The sequence below is a fragment of the Canis lupus genome, chromosome 22, assembly GCF_003254725.2.
Source record: "Canis lupus dingo isolate Sandy chromosome 22, ASM325472v2, whole genome shotgun sequence".
NCBI classification, from domain to species: domain Eukaryota; kingdom Metazoa; phylum Chordata; class Mammalia; order Carnivora; family Canidae; genus Canis; species Canis lupus.
The window spans coordinates 7,732,166-7,757,463 of record NC_064264.1 but is presented as its reverse complement, the minus strand read 5'-3'; the positions used below and the strand labels follow the sequence as shown (position 1 = coordinate 7,757,463).

The 25,298-nt window shown below is 36.0% G+C and overlaps 1 protein-coding gene across 6 annotated transcripts in view; it reads left to right on the top strand.

Annotated features, from left to right (window-relative positions):
* The window catches only part of DNAJC15 (DnaJ heat shock protein family (Hsp40) member C15), a 76,570-nt gene that overhangs the window by 27,518 nt on the left and 23,754 nt on the right, over positions 1-25,298 (top strand). For 4 of the 6 annotated variants that reach the window (XR_007404834.1, XR_003147907.3, XM_025478194.3 and 1 more), the window contains exons 2-4: positions 2,914-2,965; positions 6,072-6,145; positions 15,387-15,463. Coding sequence is in view for 2 of the 6 variants with exons in the window: in XM_025478194.3 (XP_025333979.1) it covers positions 2,914-2,965; positions 6,072-6,145; positions 15,387-15,463 (203 nt within the window). In the remaining 4 variants the exon portion in view is untranslated. Of the gene's footprint in view, positions 1-2,913; positions 2,966-6,071; positions 6,146-7,885; positions 8,131-12,654; positions 12,787-15,386; positions 15,464-25,298 lie in introns of those variants that run through there. The other 2 variants (XR_007404835.1, XR_007404836.1) reach the window with 2 other exon arrangements.

Genomic DNA, 25,298 nt, shown 5'->3' with positions numbered 1-25,298 from the left:
AACCCAATGACAATTGTAGGCATGGAAGAGGAGCCCTTTAATAGGAGCTGTGGCCAAAGAGGAAATAGGGTGAGAGTAAATTGTACCATTACTTCTATATCCTTCTACCTTTTGCTTTTCTGCTAATGCTTCCTGTTGGGAAGGACTGTCTCTTGTGCACAGTATTTCAATCCCACTTGGCCAAATAAAAGTCAGCCTTATGCTCGGAATACTTCCCCACTAAGAGATGAGGAGCTAACATAGCCTGTGCTGGGTTTACCACCTTTGTGGTGTTATCTTTCCTGGTGCCAGGCTTACTGAGTGTTTCTTTGTTCTGCTTAAGCATAGTCAATGGCTTTCGTATGCCCTCAGCTTTCAGTGTTTCAGACTCCAGGGACAATGTAGGGTAGAGAGGGGTAAGGTCCTTCTATTATACCACCAGAGGGGTGGGTGCCTATAGGCCCATTTCTGTTAGTCATTTAGCTGCTGGGGGCACCCACTAGCCAACTGATGCATACAACTGGAACTGATCTGTATCTTCTTTAATGTAAGTAAAGCATTTTCCAGTGTTTGACTTTATAGTCAAGCTTGGATACCAAGATTATTAATTACTTATTATTAATGTGGAGGAATCCTATTTATGTCTTTGGATATGTGCTCATTGTTTTGTGTTGCAAATGATTTCTTCCATTCTATGGTAGATTTAGGTTGAAGTGTTAACAAATTATATCTGGGTAGACAAAGATAAATATTTCTAGTCAGATGAAAGAATACATAAGGTTATAAGGAAGGAGAAGAAATTCACACATGAAACATTTGAGTAGTTTGTTTGGACTGAGGTTCATTAGAGTGAACCAGTGGAAAATAAGACTGGAAATTTCAAACTATATAGCCTCAGAGAGGCTCTAGAAAATGGCAAAATTATACCTCAACAGAATATCTTCTTTAAAATCAGTACTCCCTTCCTTTCTATTCAGGGCAACCTGTCTAGACAACCTGAAAGGAACTTTGGAAACTCTCTGGATATTTTTTACCTCTCTGGATAACTATCTCTAGGCTTCCTCCCCTCTGCCAGGGAAAGAATCTTCCTTTACTAAGGTGCTCCAGTGTTACTGCCTGGTGAAAAGGTATATCTTAGAACAAGAACTGAGAGCTGTAGACAAACTTCATCTTGTCTATGAAGAGTTCTAGATTTCTATGAGAAAGCTACTAGATATTGAAGTTAAGAGTACCTTCATACAACTGCTCTTTGTTTTCTGGTGTTTCTCATGATAGAGTGTTCCCTTGAAGACTTGGGGCTTTGATTTCCTAAGATTTGTATTCCCTTACTAACTTGAAGACTGATGTCTATAGGGCTCTTTGGTTTTATCATTCTCCAGTCTCAGCCTCTATCTTACTACTTCTGCACCAATGTGAAATGAATCCATTCTGTTCCCTCCTGAGATTATACTAGATTTTATTTTTATGGCCTTTCCTTGATCTTACGGATTTACCTTTCTCACCAAATCAGACAAAAACATTTCTGTCTCCTATATAAATAAAGGCAGTCCAGGGGTGCTATGGCAGCTCCATGATCATCTAGGACATAGTCGCCTTTCATCCAACAGTTTTTCCTTCTTTATCCAAGATGGCTGTAGAATGTCTGTGTTTCAGCCAGCAGAAGGAGAAATAGAAAAGGAGAAAGACATTTTTCTTGTCCCACGAAGGACTTCTCAAGTTGTGCGTACTACCCTGCTTATTATTTTATAAACCAACACTTAGTTAACATAGCCATAGTCTAAGGGACCCTTGGAAATATGTCTGCCTAAAAATAGCAACTCCTCATCCTAGAGAAAAAAAAGGGAGAATGGATGTTTGGGGGAGAGGGATCACTGATCTTTACTACATAAACCTTTGCTGTTGTGACTTAAATATTTTTCTGAGATAGCAAAGGGGAAGAGCATAGAATAATATGGAATATATAACTAATTTAAAATAGATTTTTATCAGAATGAGCTCATAACTTTAGATTCTGAATTCTTGGCTCTTTAAAATTTTTTACGTTGGTCTAGAAAGGTAGAAATAAATTGACTTCTAAGTTATTCATAATTTTTACTAATTTTTGGCAGTTTGACTTTACTAAACATAGATCTAATGTTTTATCAAATTTTTAAAAACAGCAAATGCCATTGAGCATTGCAAATATAAAGGAAATATGTGCTTTTTACCTTTGTAGAAGGTAAGTATATTTAACCCATTATTAAGAATAATTTACAGGGGCACCTGTGTGGCCGAGTCAGTTGAACATTTGACTCGGTTTTGGCCCGGGTCATGATCTCGGGATCATGGGATTGGGTCTCATGTCTGGCTTTGTGCTCAGTGCCAAGTCTGCTTGTCCCTCTCCTGCTCCCCACCCCCCAAAAAATAAATACACAAAGTCTTTTAAAAAAAGAATACAGAAAATATTTTACAATAGGTAACATAAAAGCTCTTGGATAGAATGAATTCAAATATATGGGAATTAAACAAAAATAATTTTAGCTCACTGAAAATTGGCTAAATATATAGTACACAATAGGTCGAATACCATAGACACTACAGATTATTATTATTATTATTATTATTATTATTATTATTTTTAAAGAGTTTATTTATTCATGAGAGACACAGAGAGAGAGAGGCAGAGACACAGGCAGAGGGAGAAGCAGGCTCTGTTCAGGGAGTCGGATGTGGGACTCGATCCCAGGTCTCCAGGATCACGCCCTGGGCTGAAGGCAGCGCTGAACTGCTGAGCCACCCAGGCTGCCTGACTCTAAAGGTTAAAAGAAGTTCTATTCTTCACAGCAGAGCTTGAGGAAAAAATTTTTTAACATAATTATTTTCATTATTAAAATGGTTTACTTAAAAAGAGCTGGTGTGTAAGACTGTAAGTGATAATTGTTTTTTCCTCCATAGGCAAGAAATTTGATAGCTATAGGACTGGGTGTTGCAGCTGTTGCATTTGCAGGTAAGATAAATAAAGGATACTTAGCAATAAATGTTGTAGGAGAAATATTTCCAAATAGCTTCTGTAGTGATTCATGAGGAGACCCTCCACATTCTGAGGTTTGGGTTAAGACATACATTCTCATTGTTTCCTCCAATTATAGTCACTGAACATTTGTCAGTGTAGCAAAACCTAGATAAACTGTGTAGTGAAGAAAATTAACAATATAGAAGCTAGGAAAACTAGCTCCAATAATGGTTGACTTTCCTGGCATTTTTTTAGTTTAAGCTATAGTATACTTTAATTTTTTTTTTTAATATAGAGCAGTGTAAGTGATATGGGATTCCCTTATTCTCCCATATTGATTTTTTTTCAATTTTATTTTATTTTATTTTATTTATTTATGATAGGCACACAGTGAGAGAGAGAGAGAGAGAGGCAGAGACATAGGCAGAGGGAGAAGCAGGCTCCATGCACTGGGAGCCCGACGTGGGATTCGATCCCGGGTCTCCAGGATCGCGCCCTGGGCCAAAGGCAGGCGCCAAACCGCTGCGCCACCCAGGGATCCCTCCATATTGATTTTTTTTTCTTGCAGGTCAGATTATATGTTTCTTGAACTGTCACTTTTCCTGATGAGCAGTTATTCCCCCAGAATGTATTAATTACTTCATTTTTTTTTTTTTAATTACTTCATTTTTAACACATTGGTGTAATTTCCTTTTAAACTCAGGAGAATTTTTTTTACTACTCACCAAAGAATAGCTGTAAAAATTTAAAGCAAAATTGCTGTCTCTTCTAGTCATTAACATATAGTTTTAAATTGCATAGTTATTTCCTAGTCAGATATTAATCTGAGAGCATCTTGTTGATAAAGATTTACATTTTTTGTTTTAGCATTTGTGTCTCAAGTTCCACAATTTTGTGTTTCAGATCTTCTTTTTTTTTAATATTTTATTTATTTATGACAGATACAGAGAGAGAGAGAGAGAGAGGGGGCAGAGACACAGGCAGAGGGAGAAGCAGGCTCCATGCACCGGGAGCCCGATGTGGGATTCGATCCCGGGTCTCCAGGATCATGCCCTGGGCCAAAGGCAGGCACCAAACTGCTGCGCCACCCAGGGATCCCTCAGATCTTCTTTTCAAGTGAAGTTACATTCTATTGTGGTTATATGGACTTAGTAAGATCGAGTAGAAAAATGGGACATAAAAAATTTTTTTTGTTTTATATGATATTTAATTTCACACAACTATCTTTTAAAGCACCTTAACAATAAACACTTTAAAATCTAGGGCAGCCCGGGTTGCTCAGCAGTTTAGCACTGCCTTCGGCCCAGGATGTGATCCTGGAGACCCGGGATCGAATCCCATGTCGGGCTCTCTGCATGAAGCCTGCTTCTCCCTCTGCCTGTGTCTCTGCCTCTCTCTCTCTCTCTGTCTGTCTCTCATGAATAAATAAATAAAATCTTTAAAAAAACAAAAATCTAGAAGACCAATGGTTCAGATTCTCTTGGTCTTTGTGGCATCAGGAACTTGTGTCTCATTGTAACTATATTGAGGTTTCATGAGGAGACTATCATGTCCAAAAAGGAATTCTGACAAATTTGCCCATAAACATGAAACAATTTTAGTATTAACTATTAGAGTATTAGCTATTATTGGCATAGGTATTTTAAAATTCAAATGTAAGATTTTTATTTGAAATTAAAGAAAAATGCTGTACTTTTGCCAGAGTCTTCTTTCTAAAATGAGAAGAATTGGCATGTGTATTGTGTACATACCATACTGTTGCCAAGTTCTTATTACTAACTAGAATATTAAATAGCAGGCAGATCTCTTTCAGAGCCAAATATAACTGAATAATAGAATTTAGGAAAAAGTACACTTAAACTTGTTGAAACTAAGTCTTTTGGTCTATGGTTATAGTAAACCTCCAGATGTCACTTATTAAAGGCTTTGCCTGCTGTTTTCATCGAGACTGCCTAATTGTATGTGCTTTTAATTATTTTGAGATAACTTAAAAGTTATACTTTATACTATGATAGAATCACATAGAAGTTGACAACTCTAGGATAAGAGATTTGGATGAGTTAGGCTTTCACTTATTTATTTAATTTTACTTTACTTAATGCTCTCCTTGATCTTAAGAATTTTTTATCCTTTACTTGGATTGACTACTTCCCATTTCTAGCATCCTATTTTTCTCTTTCATATGTTTTTTTTTGCACAGGAATAACAATATGTTTAGACAGATAACTTTTTCTAAAAGATGTAGGTAATTGAACTTTCCCAGTGGAAATCTTGATTTGTAAAGAAGGTTATGGCTGGAAATTGAATAAAGTCCAGAGTGTCATAATGGGCTTTCTAGCAAGACTACTAGTACTAGATACTACTAGTATCTCCTTTTAGTAGATACATATGCTGATTAGTGTACAAAAGGTAAATTAGCCAGGTAATATTTCATTCTTGTTCCATACCCTCAAAACAATTTGGAACCTGTTTTTGCTATTGAAGATTCAGAGGAGTTTATTAGGATACCTAAGAAAGCACTAAAATAAAATAAAATGTTTTTAGGAGAATAGTCATCCTCAGTAAGAAATTAACAGTAAACAACTTTGGTGAATATTTCTTACATAATTGCTTTCTTACTTTAGAGGTCATGCCATTACTATTATCCCATGTTTTACAGATCATAAGTAGTATTTGTTTTCTATATATTTCAAAGTGATTATCACTGTGAAAACCAGTGCAAATAACCAGGTGTGTGAATATACTTACACAAAAGGACTTTATCTATAGTTTGTGGTAGAAAGAGTGCTAGGGTATTATTTTTTTGTTGCCTAGCATATTCTATGAAAGTAAGATATATAAACATTGACATTTTCTAATTTTATAATAATGAATTAGAACTTGATAAATTTAGTAACTATTTTACTGATGTTAAAATGAAATGCTTCTTCTATTTAATAAATTAGAAATTTGAAAAAATAGGACTTCCTGACAAATTTTGATATAGTTGTTGAAATAACATAGATAGAAGAAGCTATCAATAAATATTGTGGTTTGTACCTTGTGGGTATTGTATTTGATTATAGAAAATATATTTGCTTTTATTCCTGTTATTATTTAGGTCGCTATGCATTTCAGTTCTGGAAACCTCTAGAACAAGTAATCACAGAAACGACAAAGAAGATTTCTACTCCTGTGAGTTAAAGATGGCCTTAGTTAGAAGGCTCTTTTTAATTTTTGTTCATATGCCATTCTTGATAGTAATTTAGAAAATGTCTTGGATTTTCCAGCACTTGTAGTTTACTTTCTTTATTATATCCTAGGACAGTTGGTCCAATTTATTGATTTGTTTTAGTCTTGGTCACTTTATTTTTATTTCTAACCTTATTCCTGCTTTTGACATCTAATTACTATATTCTTTTTAGTAGTAAGTACACCGACCTTGAGGTAATTTCTCTTCCTTGTTTAATTAATATTAATTTATTCTTGTAGTGATTTTCTATACTAATCCCTGTGGTAAAAGCTGGGTATAGTTGAAGAACAAAACAGGCATTGTCCCTGCCCTGATGGAGCTTACCCAAGAGTTTATTTCATCCTAAAATTTGAAACTGACCCCCTTGTACCACCGTGTGGTCATCTCAAATATAAAATTATGAGATTCCAATCCTGAAATTCTATAGGGCTTACACATTAATCTATAGGCATTGTAGCTGCTATGCTGAGCTGAATATAAGTGAAGAATGAATGATAGTAGATATCTAAAAAGCTGCAGTGTAGTGAACTGGTTTGTACCACTAGACACAATGCAAAGAAAACTCACTGAAGCATTGCAGCATAAACATTGGCTTCTGGGAAATAGAAGCAGATATGGGATAGATCAACTTGTCTTGCAGCAATTTGAGAATGAATGGCTTGTTTTAGCAAAGGCATTACAGGCTTGTGAAGCTTAGTTAGCTATGAACAATGACCATACTTTCAAAGGATGACATACTGACAAATAATTAAACTCAGTTTCAAAAGAACTGCAAGTGATTTTGCAGATATATATATATATATATGTATGTCTATGATTAGAGGGAACATGTTTCTTTTTTCCCTCTGTTTACCTACTTATATTTTATTTTCTGCAGTATTACTAGGTATTTATTTATTTATTTATTTATTTATTTATTTATTTATTTATACTAGGTATTTATTATTCATTTAGTAAATATTCATTAAGTTCCTACTACGTGACAGACAGTATTTTGGGGAGTGGGCTATAGACATGGACCATACAAAGACATTGGCCTTAAGAGTGTACATTTTAGTGGACACAGACAATTAACAAGTGACTAAGTAAAATACCTAATATGTAGAAATGTTGACTGTTTTTAAGAAAACTAAATCAAGGTAAGAGGTTCAAGAATAACAGCAGAGAGGAATCCATATTAGATGGGTTAGGGAAGGCCTCTCTGAGAAGGTGAGGGAGCAGACCAGGTAAATCTCTGAAGAAAGAGCTTTCTAGGCAGTGAGAACACTGCAAAGGTCCTGAGGTGGAAATGATCTTTGCAGTGAGAATAACTCCAGAGGAATATGCAAAGAGAATAATGGCCTAGATCATCTAAGGCCCAACAAACTATGATAAAAACTGCAAATTTCACTTTGAGTATAACGGAAAGCTTTTGGAACGTTGTGAGCCCTGGGGCAGTGTGATTTGCATTTTAGATTATCACTCTGCCTGCTGCCTGGAGTGTAGACAAGAATGAGCCAGAGTGAAAGCTGTCAATCCCGTTAAGAGGGTATTGAGATAGTGCAAGTAATACATAATGTTGGCTTGAAATAAAGGAATGGAAACAGTGGCATAGTTCTTTAATGGATTGTTATTTATGTCTTTCCATATGTTTATAAATAATGAATGGAGAAAATTTCAGAAATTATTTCTCTTCTGTTAAGGTGATCTTCAGTAGATATATTTATATTGTAAACAAAAGACTCACAAGTTTTATAGAACTACATTATTTAACATTGTAAAGGAAGAGAGAACAAGAAAATGAGAAAATTTTCACCGCTCTATGGAGCCTCACGGATAAGGTAGACGCATTTAAGAGGTTGTCACGGGTGTACGGAACTTGGCACCTGCATTTCTTAAGGAGAGAGAAATGATGTATCCCTCTTTCCTTCTCCTCTGTGGGTCTGAGGTAAGGAGCAATTTTTGATAAATCTGGCCCTTTTTTCCCCTACAAAGTACTACTCCTGCAATTTGCAGTGAAAATATTTCTTAGAACATCTTTATCATCATCGTCATCATCCTAATTATACCTCTGTGAAGATAAGAATGTCTTAAACAATTTTTAAGTATTAAAAAATCTAGGGAAACTGACAAATTAAATATATGCATACTTTCTCTTGGCACTAATGATTTCCAAGTGTCAAACTTCATAAAACACTGCATTTACAGAGTTTTAATCTTATAAATATGATTCATCATTAAACCAAATAGAGTTGCTAAAAAATGGGATTTATAATCATGTGCCACTAAATCTCTGTGACTCAAAGCCTGCAAGGTTCAGATTCCTATGGATTCTTTTTTAGATTTTTTTCTTGAGGTTTGCTTTCTCTGTGCTTTAACATCATCTTTTTCTTAAAACCCATCTTTGTTTTTTCATACTCCCCCTCCCCCCATTTTTCTGGAATACTGCCTGGAGTAATTTTTTCATATGGAATGCATGGATGGTAAATGTTTTAAGTTCTTCTCTGCTAACAGTTTGCTTCTTTTGCTCTCACTGTTAATCATCAGTTAGCTGCTGGTTGAAATCTGGTGGAGCCAGTAGGAGAGGAGTACAGAAATCTCTGCTCAGGAGGCTCCTGGCTGTCTCAGTCAGTGGAGCCTGCTGCTTCTCTTGCTCTTGGGGTCGTGAATTTGAGCCCCACCTTGAGGGTAGAGATTACTTAAAAAAAAATCTCTGCTCAGACTGAATGAACCTCAGTGCCCACATAAATTCTTTCCTGCATATTCTTAGCCGCATTTTCTGGTACACTCTCAGCCAGAATTTCTGATGTTCTTATTCTTACTCCTTTGTAAACAAGCAGCCTGTTTGGATTTTTGTCTTTGTTGTTTGTACTTTAGGCTTTTAGTTTTTTGGTGATTTTTGTTTTTAACTAGAAGTTTTTGGGGTTTTCTCTTTATTACTGATATTCTAAAATCTCACAGGTATTCTTAGTGTGACTTAAGTGAAAATTGTCTATTTTTGTTTTAGAAGATTCTCTCATACTTTATTTTTCCTTCCATTGTCTCTCTTCTCTGTTTCTGGAATTTTTATTAGAGACACATTGGACCTCTAAGTCTATCCTTCATGTCTCTGAACATTTTCTCTCTTATCTTTTTGCTTTACATTCCACAGTATTTCCAAAGCTTATTTTCCATATTACCTGATTATTTTTTAATAATGGCTATTCTGTTATTTAGTCCATCTGCTAAATTTTTTACATCAGTAATATTTTAATACCTGAAAATTTTCTTGTTTCTTTTTCATAGCAATTTACTCTTTGTGGATATAAGATACTAATTCAAATTTTGTCAAATCTTTTTCTGCTTCCTGATTTATCTCCCTCTTCCAAAAGCTAGGTGTTATTTGTTCATCTTTGTTCCACTTTTCCCCCATGATACTGGATTTGTTCAAATATCTGATAAGCCTTGGTTATTGGTTTATGTTTGTGAGAACTAAGTTGATTAATATAAGTGGCCTTCCTAAACAGTTTGGTAGACTTACTTCAGTAATTTAGTTGAATGGGACGGTTCATAGTGGGCTATGAATACAATGATAGGTTATGTCATCAGACATGTCTTCCAAAGCAAGGAGCACCCAGAGGCAGGCTTGGGACCTCTAGAGAGAGGTTGAGGAGAGATTGAGTACTATGTGTATTTTATTTCTTGGCACACTCTGTCCCTCCCTGGCCTTCTGGGTTCTGAAATGTGAGCTGCTATTTACTCCCCTTTGCTTCTCTCAGACCTACCACCTGCAATGAAATATATCCCAGGCATGCAATTGTCTTTCTTAGCCTGAGGGCAAAATGACAGGTGGCAGTCCTCTTAATTTCCTGAGAAGGCTTTTCTTTTTTCTTCTGGTGTTTGAGGCTACAGTGATTTTTCTGTATGTGCAGTCTTACATGTTTTCAACCTTCTAGTATTTAAAGTTTCTGACTTACTACTTTTCTCATTTCTTGTTTTTCTAGGCCTATAATGGACTTTTCCTTTTAAAAATATCTCTCTTCTCATTTCAGAGATACTTTAGGAAGCAAAAGACCTTTTTATTTTATTTTTTATTTTTTTTATTTTTTTAATTTTATTTATGATAGTCACAGAGAGAGAGAGAGAGAGAGAGAGGCAGAGACACAGGCAGAGGGAGAAGCAGGCTCCATGCACCGGGAGCCCGATGTGGGATTCGATCCCGGGTCTCCAGGATCGTGCCCTGGGCCAAAGGCAGGCGCCAAACCGCTGCGCCACCCAGGGATCCCCGCAAAAGACCTTTTTAATGCAATATTCTGTTTTAAACTTTTTTAGTTTTTTGCTTGATTTTTAGTATATTAAAAACTCAGCTAATTAACTCAGCTAATGTTGACTATCCCTAATTTTTTTCCTGGGGGAAAAACTCAAGTCATTCATCTTCTTCTGAGGCTTTTCTTTTTCTTTTTTTTTTTTTTAATTTATTTATGATAGTCACACAGAGAGAGAGAGAGAGAGAGGGGCAGAGACACAGGCAGAGAGAGAAGCAGGCTCCATGCACCAGGAGCCTGACGTGGGATTCGATCCCGGGTCTCCAGGATCGCGCCCTGGGCCAAAGGCAGGCGCTAAACCGCTGCGCCACCCAGGGATCCCCGGCTTTTATTTTTCTATTTGTGAAAGTATCCTTTTATTTTATTACAATTTTTAAAAATTGCACTTCTTTTGTCTTACAGTTAAGTGATATTCAAGTAACCAACATAAATTAAAATCCTCTCTGTGGTTCTCTAAATAGATTATTGTAAATAATAGGAATTTATGATAAATGTATTTCTTCTCAAGATTATGGAATGATATAGTTCTTTGGTTGTCTGGGGGGTTTTGTATTTCAGGCTCTTGGCTGAGTAAATTATTTAATGAAGATTTTGTTTAACTTGATTCATTTCATATTTGATAATATATGGCACTATAGCATTTAATGCTAATTTTAGAAGGAAAATTATATTGAGGTATGTTGTTTATATATATACTTTATGAAAGAGTGATACAAAATAGTAATTTGTAAGGTTCAGGGTATATTTCAAATAGACAGCAGCATAAAAGTAGTGGAATCATACTGTTTCTGTTCTTGGAAAGTCTTTTAGAAAAGTATAGCCATCCACTCTATTTGATGGAGTTTTTCTTTTTTTTTTTTTTTTAAACTTTTAAAAAAATTTTTATTTATTTATTTATGATAGTCACACACACACACACAGAGGCAGAGACATAGGCAGAGGTAGAAGCAGGCTCCATGCACCGGGAGCCCGACGTGGGATTCGATCCCGGGTCTCCAGGATCGCGCCCTGGGCCAAAGGCAGGCGCCAAACCGCTGCGCCACCCAGGGATCCCTGATGGAGTTTTTCTATGTTGTTCCTTCCAGTTATGCACAGATTAACTTACTCATAAGCAGGCCAGTGTTTTAGGATGTGAGCCTCATCCAGATGTGAAATTTTAAGTTCTGGGTCTCCTTTTCCACCTGGGCAAAACTAAAAGTAAATAATTGCTCAGATATAATACCTGCCCTTAGGGTTAATGAGCTTTGTGACTAGTGGGAGTGACACTTCATGAAACATCAATTTATCTGTTTATTCTGAAATTTTGGAGCTCCCTAAGGTAAATAAATACTGATAGAAATGTCAGGAAGTAAGTATGCATCTAGTAAAAATTTTGATCTGCTGAGAGAAAGCTTAAAACCAGCAGTTATTCCTCTATTAAATCCCCTAGTCCTTTATATATTCTGTGTGTATGTGTGTGTGCACCCACACATGTCCAGGTTACTTTGTGTACTTAAATAATTTGATTCTTTTCCTCCTCTCACAAGTTGGAGAAGGGCATTGTTGTTAGTTTTCTTTCTAGATTGTAAATTACTCGAAACTTGAAATAGTATATCCTATTCCTCACAACACTGGTACATTGATAGATTAGCATCTATGCGATGAAGGACAAAACTTGACCTGTCTCACTGAAATGTTCCTGGCATGTAGTGGGTGCTGAAATGTTTGTTAAATGAATTAATTGCCAGGGATTTATTACGAAGTGGAAATTTATAACAAGTTGTTCAAAGACAACAGCTTATATAAATGACCAGATCTGGCTCATTTTTTAAATTCTAATGATTTCCTTTGTCTTTTATTTAGTTCTCCTTTTTAAAAAATTGTACAGGTAGCCTCTGTTGTTGAAAATTTAGAAAGTAAAAATAAACATAAAGAAGAAAAAAATATTCATAATGCTACCAACGAAAAATAATATTTTAGTATATATATATTTTCTGATTTTGTTTTATGTTTACATACGCTTATTTTTCCATACAAAAATAGGGGTTCATGTTTTAAAATCATGTATGCAGTGTAATCATTGATGTATTTTTTTTCCTTCTAAAAGTTGAATTCATGCATCCTGTTTCTCTGTTAAGAATTTCTATTTTTTTATATATATATTTTTAATTTTTATTTATTTATGATAGTCACACAGAGAGAGAGAGAGAGAGAGAGAGAGAGGCAGAGACACAAGCAGAGGGAGAAGCAGGCTCCATGCACCGGGAGCCCGACGTGGGATTCGATCCCGGGTCTCCAGGATCGCGCCCTGGGCCAAAGGCAGGCGCCAAACCGCTGCACCACCCAGGGATCCCTCTGTTAAGAATTTCTAAAGCATTGTCTGTACTTGCTGTCTCCTGTTCCTTCCCTCCTGTACTCTCTTAAATCCACTCTAATCAGACTCTCACAGCTACTCCCTGCAGCTCTTGTCAAAGACTTTGACCTCTGATAAATTCAGCAGTCAGTTCTCAGCTCACATCTGACTTAACCTATCAGAAGTGTTTGAAACTGTTTTTCCCTTCCTTACTTTTGGTGTCTGCTTTTCCTTTTGCCTCACTGCTGGGCCTCCTCAGTCTGCCTCCTGATTCCTCTCCATTTCTGGACCCCTTCAAACTTGCAGTCTCTAGGGCTCAGTCTTTGGACTTCTCTACTCTCACTCCTTAGGTAATCTCATTCAGTCTCATGGCTTTACAGACTGTATGTATACTCATGAGTCCCAAATGTTACCTCCAAGTCAGACTTCTCCATTTAGATATTTAACAGACATTTCAAACTTACTATATCCAAAACCAATTTCCTAATATTTATTACCCACAACAAATAACTGCTTCCACTCTTAAGTCATTAAAATGGCAGTTTGGCAGTTTAGGCAAAAAATCGTAAAGTCACTTGCAGTTTAAGTTCACCAGAACTGAGACAAAGCAGACAGGCAGAAATTAGCAAGCTGATGGTGTTAGGAGTTAGACAATTAAATAGTCAGAGCCAAGGTTCCTGACAAGAAAACAGGGTACGAGGACAGCTAAGACAAAACTGCATTAGCATCCTTCTTTTGCAGCTTAAATAGGACCATAGTAGTATCCTGTCTAGCAGCTTCTGCATAGGTGACTTTTGTAAAATATCCTGAGACAAAAACAACCATAAAACATTGGTCACTATCATTGGTTGAGGCAGTTAGTCTCTAATTGTCAGCCCCAAAAGATCACCAGTATATGAACAATAACTCAGTAGGTGGACGGGTGTGTGATCAAAGCCCTGATTGGCACACCTTAGCAGCCAATCCACAGGGGATGCATACTCAGGATGCTTAAGATAGTTTTACAAAAGAGCTCACAAGAATCCCTAGATTTAAATGCCAGAACAGCAACCGTCTCTGGTGTGTCCGTGTCTGTCTGTCTGTCTGTCTGTCTGTCTCTCTCTCTCTCTCTCTCTCTCTCTCTCTCTCGGAGCTTTGTACTGTTGCTCAATAAACTTTGCCTTGCTGCCCCCCCCACACACACACTCTGTCTGGTTTACCTCTTTCTCCTTGGAAGCAGCATGACCAAGAACCGTGGGAAGTAAAGGAATAGAAATCTTGCAACAGTAGTTCATTAGGGAGTGCTCTTAGGGTCAACAGCTCCAGAAGGGAAGAGAAGGAAGAAGGACAGAGATGATTTAGTTTGCAGTACAGTCGTAACAAAGGCCTCAGCCAACCTCATGCCAAGCTCTAAGACTCAGATGGCTCATTGTGGTTGTCCCAGGTTGGGGCAAGGAGCCATAAGGCTAAATGATACTTAACCTGATAAGTGAGTTATAGATATGAGGTCCAAGGACTGAGCTCTAGAGTACTACAATGTTTATATTCCTATATCAAACAGAAACTGCTCTGGGAAAGGGACCTGAATTTGAATTTCTCCAGCCAAGGCAATTCCTAAAGAATATGACAGCTTGAGTACTATCTATCAGTAACAGCCTCAGGATCTAAAAGGGAAGCTGAACAGTGTATAGTGGTGTTTACTATGTCAACTTTAATCCCTCTCTTTTCATACCCCTTATTTTATCTACCAAGAAAATGTTAGTTTTGCTTTCAGAATATATCTAGAATCTGATCACTTTTAAATTAGCTCTGCCATTACCACATTGGCCCATACCACCGTCATCTCTTGCCTAGATTATTGCTTTGTCCTCTTAACTAGTCTCCCGCTTCCCTCTTGCACCTTTCTATTCTCCACTTGGCATTTAGGGTAATCCTTTCAAAATAAAGTCAGATGACATTACCTCAGTGCTCTGGCTTCTACTGCTGCTGAGAATAGAATCCTAAATTATTTCAGTTGCTTACAGCCGTCTCCCCCATTACCCACCCACCCCAATCTGGCCCAGTTGCCTCTCTGATACTTCTGATACTACTTTCTTCCTTGCTCATGCCTTTCTAGCCACCTTTCAGTGATCTTGCAGTCGTTTTCTGGTCTTTTTGGCCTGCCTGTCTGCTAACTTGATATCCTCCCCACTTTGTCAGTTCCTTCTCTTCCTTCTCTATCAGGCAATCCAGTAGGTAAAAAAGATGTGTGTCATACCAACATTCATGACTTATCAAGTTATCCAATGAGAAAATTACTGCAGAGCTTAGGAAAAGTTCAAGTCTTTGGCTTCTACTGATTTCTTTTATTCTGTTATATCTTAATGTAGAAAAATTAATGTATTTGAAGGTGGAAAAAATTGTTAATGTTTTTTAAATTCACCTTGGTCATAGTTTCTTATAAAGAATCATTGTTTAGTGCTCCCCCCCCACACCGTTTCGAGTTGATTCTAGTAAAATACATTCCTCTTACTGCAGTTATGATGGGATTGAAGTCATGCCACCTCATACATGGAACTAATTATTTCATGCTCTTTCTTTCCTGTACAGAGCCTTTCATCCTACTATAAAGGAGGATTTGAACAGAAAATGAGTAGGCGAGAAGCTAGTCTTATTTTGGGTATAAGGTAGGTGTGCTGCATATGTATTATTTTGTTCTGTAGCCAAGCTTGTTTTGAAAAAAAAGAGAAAATATTACAGTAAAGTTATCCTTGTATTTTAAATTTTGAATAGGAGGCAGAGGAGAAAATACAAAATTTCTACATTTTAAAATCTCAAATCTAAGAGAATATCCTACTTCCCCTAAAAATATCAGACGTAGTTATGATGCATCTTTATTCCTTAATAAGGAAATCTGAGCTCTTATATTTGAATACTTGTTTCACAGCAGTTATCAAAATATCCCTTATTGTGACACTGAATTCTTTCTGGATTTAGTTTTATAATTTGATATCTGTCATTTTCCTGTTATAATATGGGATCTGTTTGACAATTCTACTTCCACAATTTGACATCCATCATATTTTATTATAATTGTTTCATCGTAGTATCTATTTATATTGTGTGACTTTGGTCAGTGTAGGAGGAAGTTAATGTTGTGTGATTGCTCTGTGATATTTTAACTTTCAATGTTAAGTGATGTCCCCTGCTATAGATTTGCTAGTCACTATATTCATTTGTTTACCTTATGTTCCCTTAGAACTCACTCAAATTTTTGTGGGGGTTGGTTACAGTATGTCATCTACAACAAATCTGTTGATTTAATCAATACAAGCAAAATAGATCATAAAGCCCTATGTTGTTACAGCCTTTTATTTTTTTAAAGACTTTATTTATTTGAGAGAGAGCAGGAGATAGAACGTGCGCACCCACACAAGCAGTGGTGAGGGTCAGAGGGAGCGGGAGAAGCAGGTTCCTCACTGAGCAGGGAGCCCAATGCAGGGCTAGATCCCAGGACCCTGGGATCCTGACCTGAGCTGAAGGCAAACGCTTAACCCACTGAGCCACCCAGGCACCCTGATACAGCCTTTTAAATCTCTTGTAGATTAGCAGATTTTTAAGGCCAAAAACATTTCATTATTTCTTTTGACTTAGCAAGAAAAACAAAGGGGTGGAGAGCAAGGGAAAGAGCTCAGTTCAGCTTGATGCTTTATTAAATAAGAGATGAAATATCTCACTGAGAAAAAGTTTTAGGTAGGGGAACCAAATTAGGAAGTTGATGGTATTACTGATTATTCTTTATTTTAATATTATTCAGGATGGCCATGTTTTTTTTACTTGAACTTTTATTGGGTCCCCTTACCATCCTATTCATAGTCTTGGAATGTGAATATGAAACTTAATACAAAATTGAATATAAAGGTTTTTGAGAATATCAGTTAACATCATCCAAGGCACTCCTGTTGTTAAGACAGATAAATAGGACTTGAGATTTATGATTATACAGGTTTATCCTTTTGAACTAGAAGCTGTATAAAATTTCACAAGGATAATTTGCTGTGTTAAGAGTATATACTCTAGGGGCACTTGGGTGGCTCAGTGGTTGAGCATCTGCCTTCAGCTCAGGTCGTGATCCCAGGGTTCTGGGATTGAGTTCCGCACCAGGCTTCCCACAGGGAGCTTCCTTCACCCACTGTCTGTGTCTTTGCCTATCTTTCTGTGTGTTTCATGAATAGATAAATAAAATCTTTTTAAAAAAAGCATATATACTCTAATAACAGGTGAGTCTGAGCATGAATACCAGTTTTACCATTTACTAGCTGTGTGACTTCAATGTCGTCATTTATAAAATAGAGATAATGTTAGTTTCTATTGTCTAGGGTTGTTGTGAAGACTAATACATAGATAATTCTTAATATATAAACATGGCACTTAGTAACTACTCAACAAATACCAGCTGAGGAAAATGGATCCTTATTCTGGTTCTGTCACTGAAGCACTGCATTGTATGACCCAGGTCAAGTTATTTTTAGCTCTTCTACCCTTCAGTTTCTTAAGTTTTGAATAGAATTAATAATATTTAGCCTTGTTGAAATAATATAAAATAATAGGATGATATTTTATATAAAAGTGCCTATCAAATAACAAGCACTAAATAAATCTTGGCTCCTCTTTTTTCCCATCTGTATCACAAATGCAGAAGCTAAATATTTGCCCTTAACACATTAAATAGAAAGGTAAACCTTATTTGCTTTCTTTTAGCCCTTTCTTTCAGTCAAGTAGTGTTGATTTTGAAAAGATTCTTTAAGATGTGAATATATTGCTGTGGCTCCATTCTCTGTATTCAATGAATCTAAACTATTTAGATTATATAACAAGTAGGTAAAGACAAAATGGAGCTGACTCTTGATAACCTATTAAGAATATTTTAATATTCTATGTGCCATTCTTACATATTTCATGAAGCCTAAAATAATTTACTGAGCTGCTCAGGAAAATTATTATTATACCTGCTACTTTCCGAAATGATACACATTGTGATTTTTATACTTTCTGGAAACTTCTGTGGAACTTTGTTAAGCTAAATGTTATTTAGCTTAGTAGTAAAAGACCAGTAGTAAAAACAATGAAACCAAAACTGTTCCATTTACCACAGGATTAGAGAATACTCAGTTCTGTGTACCCCCTTCTCCAGTTGGATCCATTCCAGGGAACATGGTTTATATTCCTTGATCCAGGCAATGTGATATTTAAAATTATACTTTCAATTTCATGGTAAAATTGTCTGTACTAGAGATACATCACGCTTTATTCAATTTTTATACTATGTTTAAGAACTAGGATTCTCCCATCTTGTTTAATCTTTAGAACAACAAATAAATGCATTAAAATGTATTAAGTTTCTAGAGACTTAATAGAGCAGTAAGGAAAGGGGAACTCTGCAGGCACACAAGAATACTTCTTTCAACCCCAAAGCTCACCACCAGGAGTCATAATTATTATCTTAAAGGCAGAATATTTTGAATGGCCATCTTTGTACATAAAACTCTCCTTGCATCTCTTACTTCCTTCAGTCTATCCAGTTTGGCAGTTGGCAGACCGCACTGTACATAATGCTTTATGGACTTCTGTGTGCAAAACCGTGTGTACTGTTTTTTATAGGCATTGTGAGTGATTATCAAGGATAATTTAGCAGGTTTAATTATCAAGGTTAATACTTCAGATTTTGTCCTACGTGCTAAATTAAAGTTTAATATCCAGAATAAGATATAACTTACCATGTAAACTCCCCCTCAGAACCCATAGAATGAAAAATTAGATTTTACTGAATTTATCATCTTCATTATATAGTGGTCCACATTTGATTTGCTTTATGAAATGTTTTTAAAGCTCCTCTTTGTCTACTTTAACATTTCCTGCAATACAATAATCCCTTATAGTGTCAGTATTTACTAATAGAGAGCCATTATTCTTTGAAGGAATTTACCTTTTTTATAGCCATTTTCTTTTTGGAGGTCTGTATAAAATGCATTAAGCACCTATAGCGTATTCAATACTAGATACTATTTTAAGATGCAAATCATAGCTTCTGCTCTTTAGTTTGGTATCTATCTGAGGAGACATGTCAAATATCTATAAGACAACTAGAAAACATAACCAGTAAAGGAAAGCAGTACTATAAAGCACCACGAAAGAGAATGATAAATGTAGATTGGCTACTGGAAACTAAACATTGGAATTAAAAAAAAAAATAATGTGTTTTTCATTTTTTAATAGGCAGTTAAACAATAAAGTGGTCATAGCCCTGGTGCAATGTTTAATGACTTATTTTTCAAAACTTAGTAGTCTTTAGAATCAGACAAGGTCTTGATTATCTATTTGAGATGTATCTGCAAACCAAAGAGTAAGTTTGAAATGGTCCTGCAACGGACTTTCATCAACAGTGAAAAGGAAATATCCTAATAATCCTTACACTAAAAGACTTCTTTATTATTTACATTTTTTTATTTAAAAATTTTTCCTTTAGTTTTATTGAGATATAATTGACATGTAACATTGTATATTAGTTTAAGATGTATAACACATTGATTTGATATATATATATATAATATATATATTGCAAAATGTTTATCACAATAACTTTGGTTAACATCCTTCACCTCGGGCAGCCCAGGTGGCTCAGCAATTTAACGCCTGCCTTCAGCCCAGGGCATGTTCCTGGAGACCCAGGATCGAGTCCCACGTCAGGCTCCCTGCATGGAGCCTGCTGCTCTCTCTGCCTGCTTCTCCCTCTGCCTGTGTCTCTGCCTCTCTCTCTCTCTCTCTCTCTCTCTCTCTCTCTCTCTCTCTCTCTGTGTCTCTCATGAATAAAAAAATAAAATCTTAAAAAAAAAATCCTTCATCTCACATAGTTACAGACTTATTTTTTCTTGTGATGAGAACTTTTAAGGTCTACCTTTTTTTTTTTTTAGCAACTTTCAAATATAAAATACAACATTGTTAAATGTAGTCACTATGCTGTACATTCCATCCCCAGGACTTACTAATCTTATAACTGTAAGTTGGACCTTTTGACTGCCTTCACCTATTTCCCTCACCCTCCTATTCTTGTCTTTGGCAACCACCAAACTGTTCTCTGTTTCTGTGAGTTTGGCTTTTTCAGATTCCACATATAAATGAGACCATACAGTATTTGTCTTTCTCTCCAACTTATTTCACTTAGTATAATGCTGTCAGGGTCCATTCATGCTGTCAACAAATAGCAAGACTTTCTTCTTTTTTATGACTGAAAAATATTCTGGGAGGTGTGTGTGTCACATTCTTTGATCCATTCATCCGTTGATGGACACAGGTTGTTTCTGTGTCTGGCTATTGTAAATAATCCTGCAGTGAACATGCAAGTGCAGATACCTCTTTGAAACATTGATTTTATTTCCTTCAGATATATACCCAGAAGTGGAATTGCCAGATAATATGGTAGTTCTATTTTTAATTTTTTCAGAACCTCTATACTGTTCCATAGTAGCTGTACCAGTTTACATTTCAACAAATAGTGTACAAAAGTTAACTCTGCATCTTTCTAACACTTGTTTATTTTTTGTCTTTTTAATGACAGTCATTCTGCAGGCTGTGATGTGATATCTCATTGTTTTGATTTGCATTTCCCTGATGATTAGTGATGCAGATCACCTCATTTACCTGTTTACCATTTTATGTTTTTGGGAACAGATCTAGTCAGATCCACCACTCTTTTTAAAATCCTATCTGTCTGTCTGTCTGTCTATGTATCTAGCTGTGTTATACTGTTGAATTGGTAGGAGTTTTTTTTTTTTTTTTTATGATAGTCACAGAGAGAGAGAGAGAGAGAGGCAGAGACACAGGCAGAGGGAGAAGCAGGCTCCATGCACCGAGAGCCCGATGTGGGATTCGATCCCGGGTCTCCAGGATCGCGCCCTGGGCCAAAGGCAGGTGCTAACCCGCTGCGCCACCCAGGGATCCCCGGTAGGAGTTTGAAATATATCTTATCCAATATATAATTTGCAAATATTTTCTCCCTATTCCATAGGTTGCTTTTTTCATTTTATTGATGGTTTTTCTTGCTGTGTAGAAACTTTTTAAAGTTTGGTATAATCCCACTTGTTTAATTTTGTTTTGTTGCCTTTGCTTTGATTTCATATTTAAAAAATTACTGCAAACCCTGATGTCAAGGAGCTTGCCCCCTGTATTTTCTTTAGGAGTGTTATGGTTTCAGGTCTTTATTAATTAGTTCAAGGGTTTAATCCATTTTGAGTTGATTTTTTGCCTATGATGTAAGATAAGGGTCCAGTTTCATTCCTTTGCATGTGGCTGTCCAGGATTCCCAATACCATTTATTGAAGAGACTATCTTTTACTCGTTTTATATTTTTGGCACCTTTGTCGTAAATTAATTGACCATATATGAATGGGTTTGTTTCTGGGTTCTCTGTTCCATTGATCTATGTGTCTGTTTTTAACATAATACCATACTATTTTGCTTATTATAGCTTTGTAATATAGTTTGAATTTAGGAAGAGTGATGCTTCCAGCTTTGTTCTTTCCCAAGATTGGTTTGGCTATTTGGAGTCTTTGTGGTTCCATACAAATTTTAAGATTGTTCCATTTTTGTGAAAAATGCTTTGGAATTTTAATAGGGGTTTCATTGGATCTGTAGATTGCTTTGAGTAGTATGGACATTTTAACAGAATTAATTCTCCCAATTCATGACCATAGGATATCTTTCTGTGTATTGGTGTTTTTAATTTCTTTCATCAATGCTTTATAGTTTTCAGTATACAGGTCTTTAACCATCCTTGATTAAATTTATTCCTAGATATTTTATTCTTTTTGCTGCAATTGTAAATGGTATTGTTTTCTTACTTTCTCTTTCTGATAGTTTGTTATTAGTGTATAGAAGGGTAACAGATTTTTGTATATTGATTTTGTATCCTCAAACTTTACTTAATTTGTTAATTAGTTCTAAGTTTCAGGGTTTTCTTTATGTAATATGTCATCTGCAGTTTTACTTCTTCATTTTTCATTTTGATGCCCTTCATTTCCTTTCCTTACCTAATTGCTCTGGCCATGACTTCCGGTACTATGTTGGATAAAAGTGGTGAGAGTGGAAAACCTTGCTTTATATCTGATCTAAGAAGAAAAATTTGGAGCTTTTCACCACTGAGTATGATATTTGCTATGCATTTGTCATATGGCCTTTATCATGTTGAGGTATGTTCCCTCTATACTGTGTTGAGAGTTTTGTCATGAGTAAGTATTGAATTTTGTCAATTGGTCTGTTCTATTTCTTTGGAATATCATATGATTTTTATCCTTTATTTTGTTTCACATTTATGATGTTTCACATTGATTTGTGAGTGTTGTACCACTTTTTTTATCCCTAGAATAAATCCTACTTGTTCATAATATATAATTGTTCATAATATATGATTCTTTTAATGTTTTGTTGAATTTGGTTTGCTAATATTTTGCTGGGGAGTTTCGCATCTATGTTCATCAGGGATGTTGGCCTGTAATTTTCTTTTCTTATAGTGTTCTTCAGGATAATGCTGGCTTCATAAAATGAGTGTTTCTATTTTTTGGAAAAGTTTGAGGGGAACTGGTATTCTTTAAATGTTGGGTAGGTTTCAGTAAAGCTCTCTGTCCTGGGCTTTTCTTTGTTGGGAGGTTTTTGTTTAGTGATTCAGTCTCATTGTTAATAATTGGTCTGTTCAGATTTTCTATTTCTTCCTCATTCAATCTTGGTAGGTTGTATGTTTCTCAAATTTATTTCTTTTACATTGTCCATTTTGTTGGTGTATAATTGTTGATAGTAGTTTCTTAGGATCCTTCTACATTGTCCATTTTGTTGGTGTGTAATTGTTGGTAGTAGTCTCTTAGGATCCTTTGTCTTTCTGTCGCATCAGTTGTAATGTCTTTTCTTTCATTTCTGATTTATTTTATTTTATTTAATTATTCATGAGAGACACAGAGAGAGAGAGGCAGAGACATAGGCAGAGGGAGAAGCAGGCTCCCTGTGGGGAGCCTGATGTGGGACTCCATCCCAGGACCCCAGGGTCACCACCTGAGCCCAAGACAGCTGCTCAACCACTGAGCCCTCCCAGCCCCACCCCAGGTGCCCCTCATTTCTGATTTTATTTGAGTCTTCTCTCCTATTTTTATGGTGGGTCTAGCGAATGGTTTGTGTATTTTGCTTACCTTAAAAAAAAAAAAAAAAAACAATTCTTAGTCTCTGTTTCATTTATTTTTACTCTGGATCTTTGTTATTTCTTTGTTATTTCTTTCCTTCAACTAACTTTGTTCTTAGTTTTTCCTTTTATTTATTTATTTTTTTTAAATTCTATGAGGTATAAATGAGGTTGTTTATTTGAGCTCTTTCTTTTTTATTTATTTTTTTATTTTTATTTTTTTTTAATTTTTATTTATTTATGATAGTCACACAGAGAGAGAGAGAGGCAGAGACATAGGCAGAGGGAGAAGCAGGCTCCATGCACCGGGAGCCTGACGTGGGATTCGATCCCGGGTCTCCAGGATCGCGCCCTGGGCCAAAGGCAGGCGCCAAACCGCTGCGCCACCCAGGGATCCCCTCTTTCTTTTTTAATATAGACATTTATACAATAAACTTTCGTCTTAGAACTGCTTTTGCTGTATCCTATAAATTTGTGTTAGATTTTCATTTGCATTTGTCTCAAGATATTTTTTCTCTTTTCATTTTGTCTTTGACTCAAGACATTTTTTTTATTTATGGAAAAATATTTTATATGCATATTCAGCAATTGATAGTGTGTTTTAACATGCTGGTGATCTGTTATTTTTTTTTTTTTTTTTTTTTAATTTTTTTTTTTTATTTATTTATGATAGTCACACACACAGAGAGAGAGAGGCAGAGACATAGGCAGAGGGAGAAGCAGGCTCCATGCACCGGGAGCCCGACGTGGGATTCGATCCTGGGTCTCCAGGATCACGCCCTAGGCCAAAGGCAGGCGCTAAACCGCTGCGCCACCCAGGGATCCCTGATCTGTTATTTGACCTCAAAAGATTAGAAGTATAAGTAACTGTCAAGGAATAGTTAGACTGGAACAATGGCAGAATCAAGGGTTGACAGCTAATAGCAAGGGAGGCAGTGCTAAAAACAGAGGACTTAAATGGAAAGTATTCTCGGACTCCTTAAGACAAGGGAGAGCAAATCTCTGCAGACCTTAAGAATTTCTTTACACTTAATTTATACTCAGGTTAATGCTTTTGAGTTACTCAGGAAACATTGAATTAGGTTAATTATACTTCATTTTTAAAAGTAGGAAATATGTAATATATTTTCATAATCATCCTTTATCTTAATAATAATAATTAAGGATTAGTTATTTTTGAGCACTTGAACACTGACTCTATGCTAGGTTATGCTAATAATGATCCTAGGAGGTAGTTTAGTATGTCTGTTTTACTTATGAGAAAATTTTTAGTCAGAGAGTTTAAGTGAGCAAGACAGTTTTGTAGCTAATGAATGGTGGAATCAGGATGTTGAACCTATGTCTGAATATCTCTAAAAGTATCTGCTTTTAGCCAATACAGTGTGATTCATTCATACAAATTAAATTACTTTAAGCTTTACAATGACGACTCTGTACTTTAAGTCAGATGCTGTTATCCCCATTTGAGACCCAGAAAAGTTAAGTACTTAGATAAGATAGTATAGCTATTAATTAGCAATATCAGAATTTAGTTGTTGTTAAGTGTCAATTTTGTTTCCTTGCCTGGAAAATGTATTAGTGAGAAACATTTTCAATACTGGATAAACTAGTTTTACTGAAATCATTTTAGGTTTATTTAACTTTCTCATTTTTTGTTTATTGCAAAGGTTCTAACAGCGAGGTTTTTCCCATAGGTTTCTCACAAGCTAAATAAGTTATGAGCTATGAAGAGTTTTGAGATGCTCTGTTGAAACATAATAATAGTAAAAGCTAACTATTTTGGAGCACTTGCTACATGTCAGACACTATTCTAATACTTTCACCCTTACAGTCACTCTATGAGGAATTTGTTGTTCCTAGCCCTGTTTTTACAATGAGGAAACTGAAGTGTAGAGAGGTTAAATAATTTGGCCAAATTTACTTCATCCTAAATAGCAATGGGAATGAAATCTGGCTCTGAAGTCTAGATGCTTGTCTGTTATACTACATAAACTACCTTCCCCCCAAATAACTTGAAGCATAGGTTTTCAAACTCAGTATAGTCTATAGACTATGACTCTCCTACCCTATATATTGTGTTTTAATTAATTAATTAATTTAATAAATTTATTTTTTATTGGTGTTCAATTTACCAACATACAGAATAACACTCAGTGCTCATCCCGTCAAGTGCCCCCCTCAGTGCCCATCATCCATTCACCCCCCCCCCCCCCGCCCTTCTCCCCTTCCACCACTCCCAGTTCGTTTCCCAGAGTTAGGAGTCTCTCATGTTCTGTCTCCCTTTCTGATATTTCCCACAC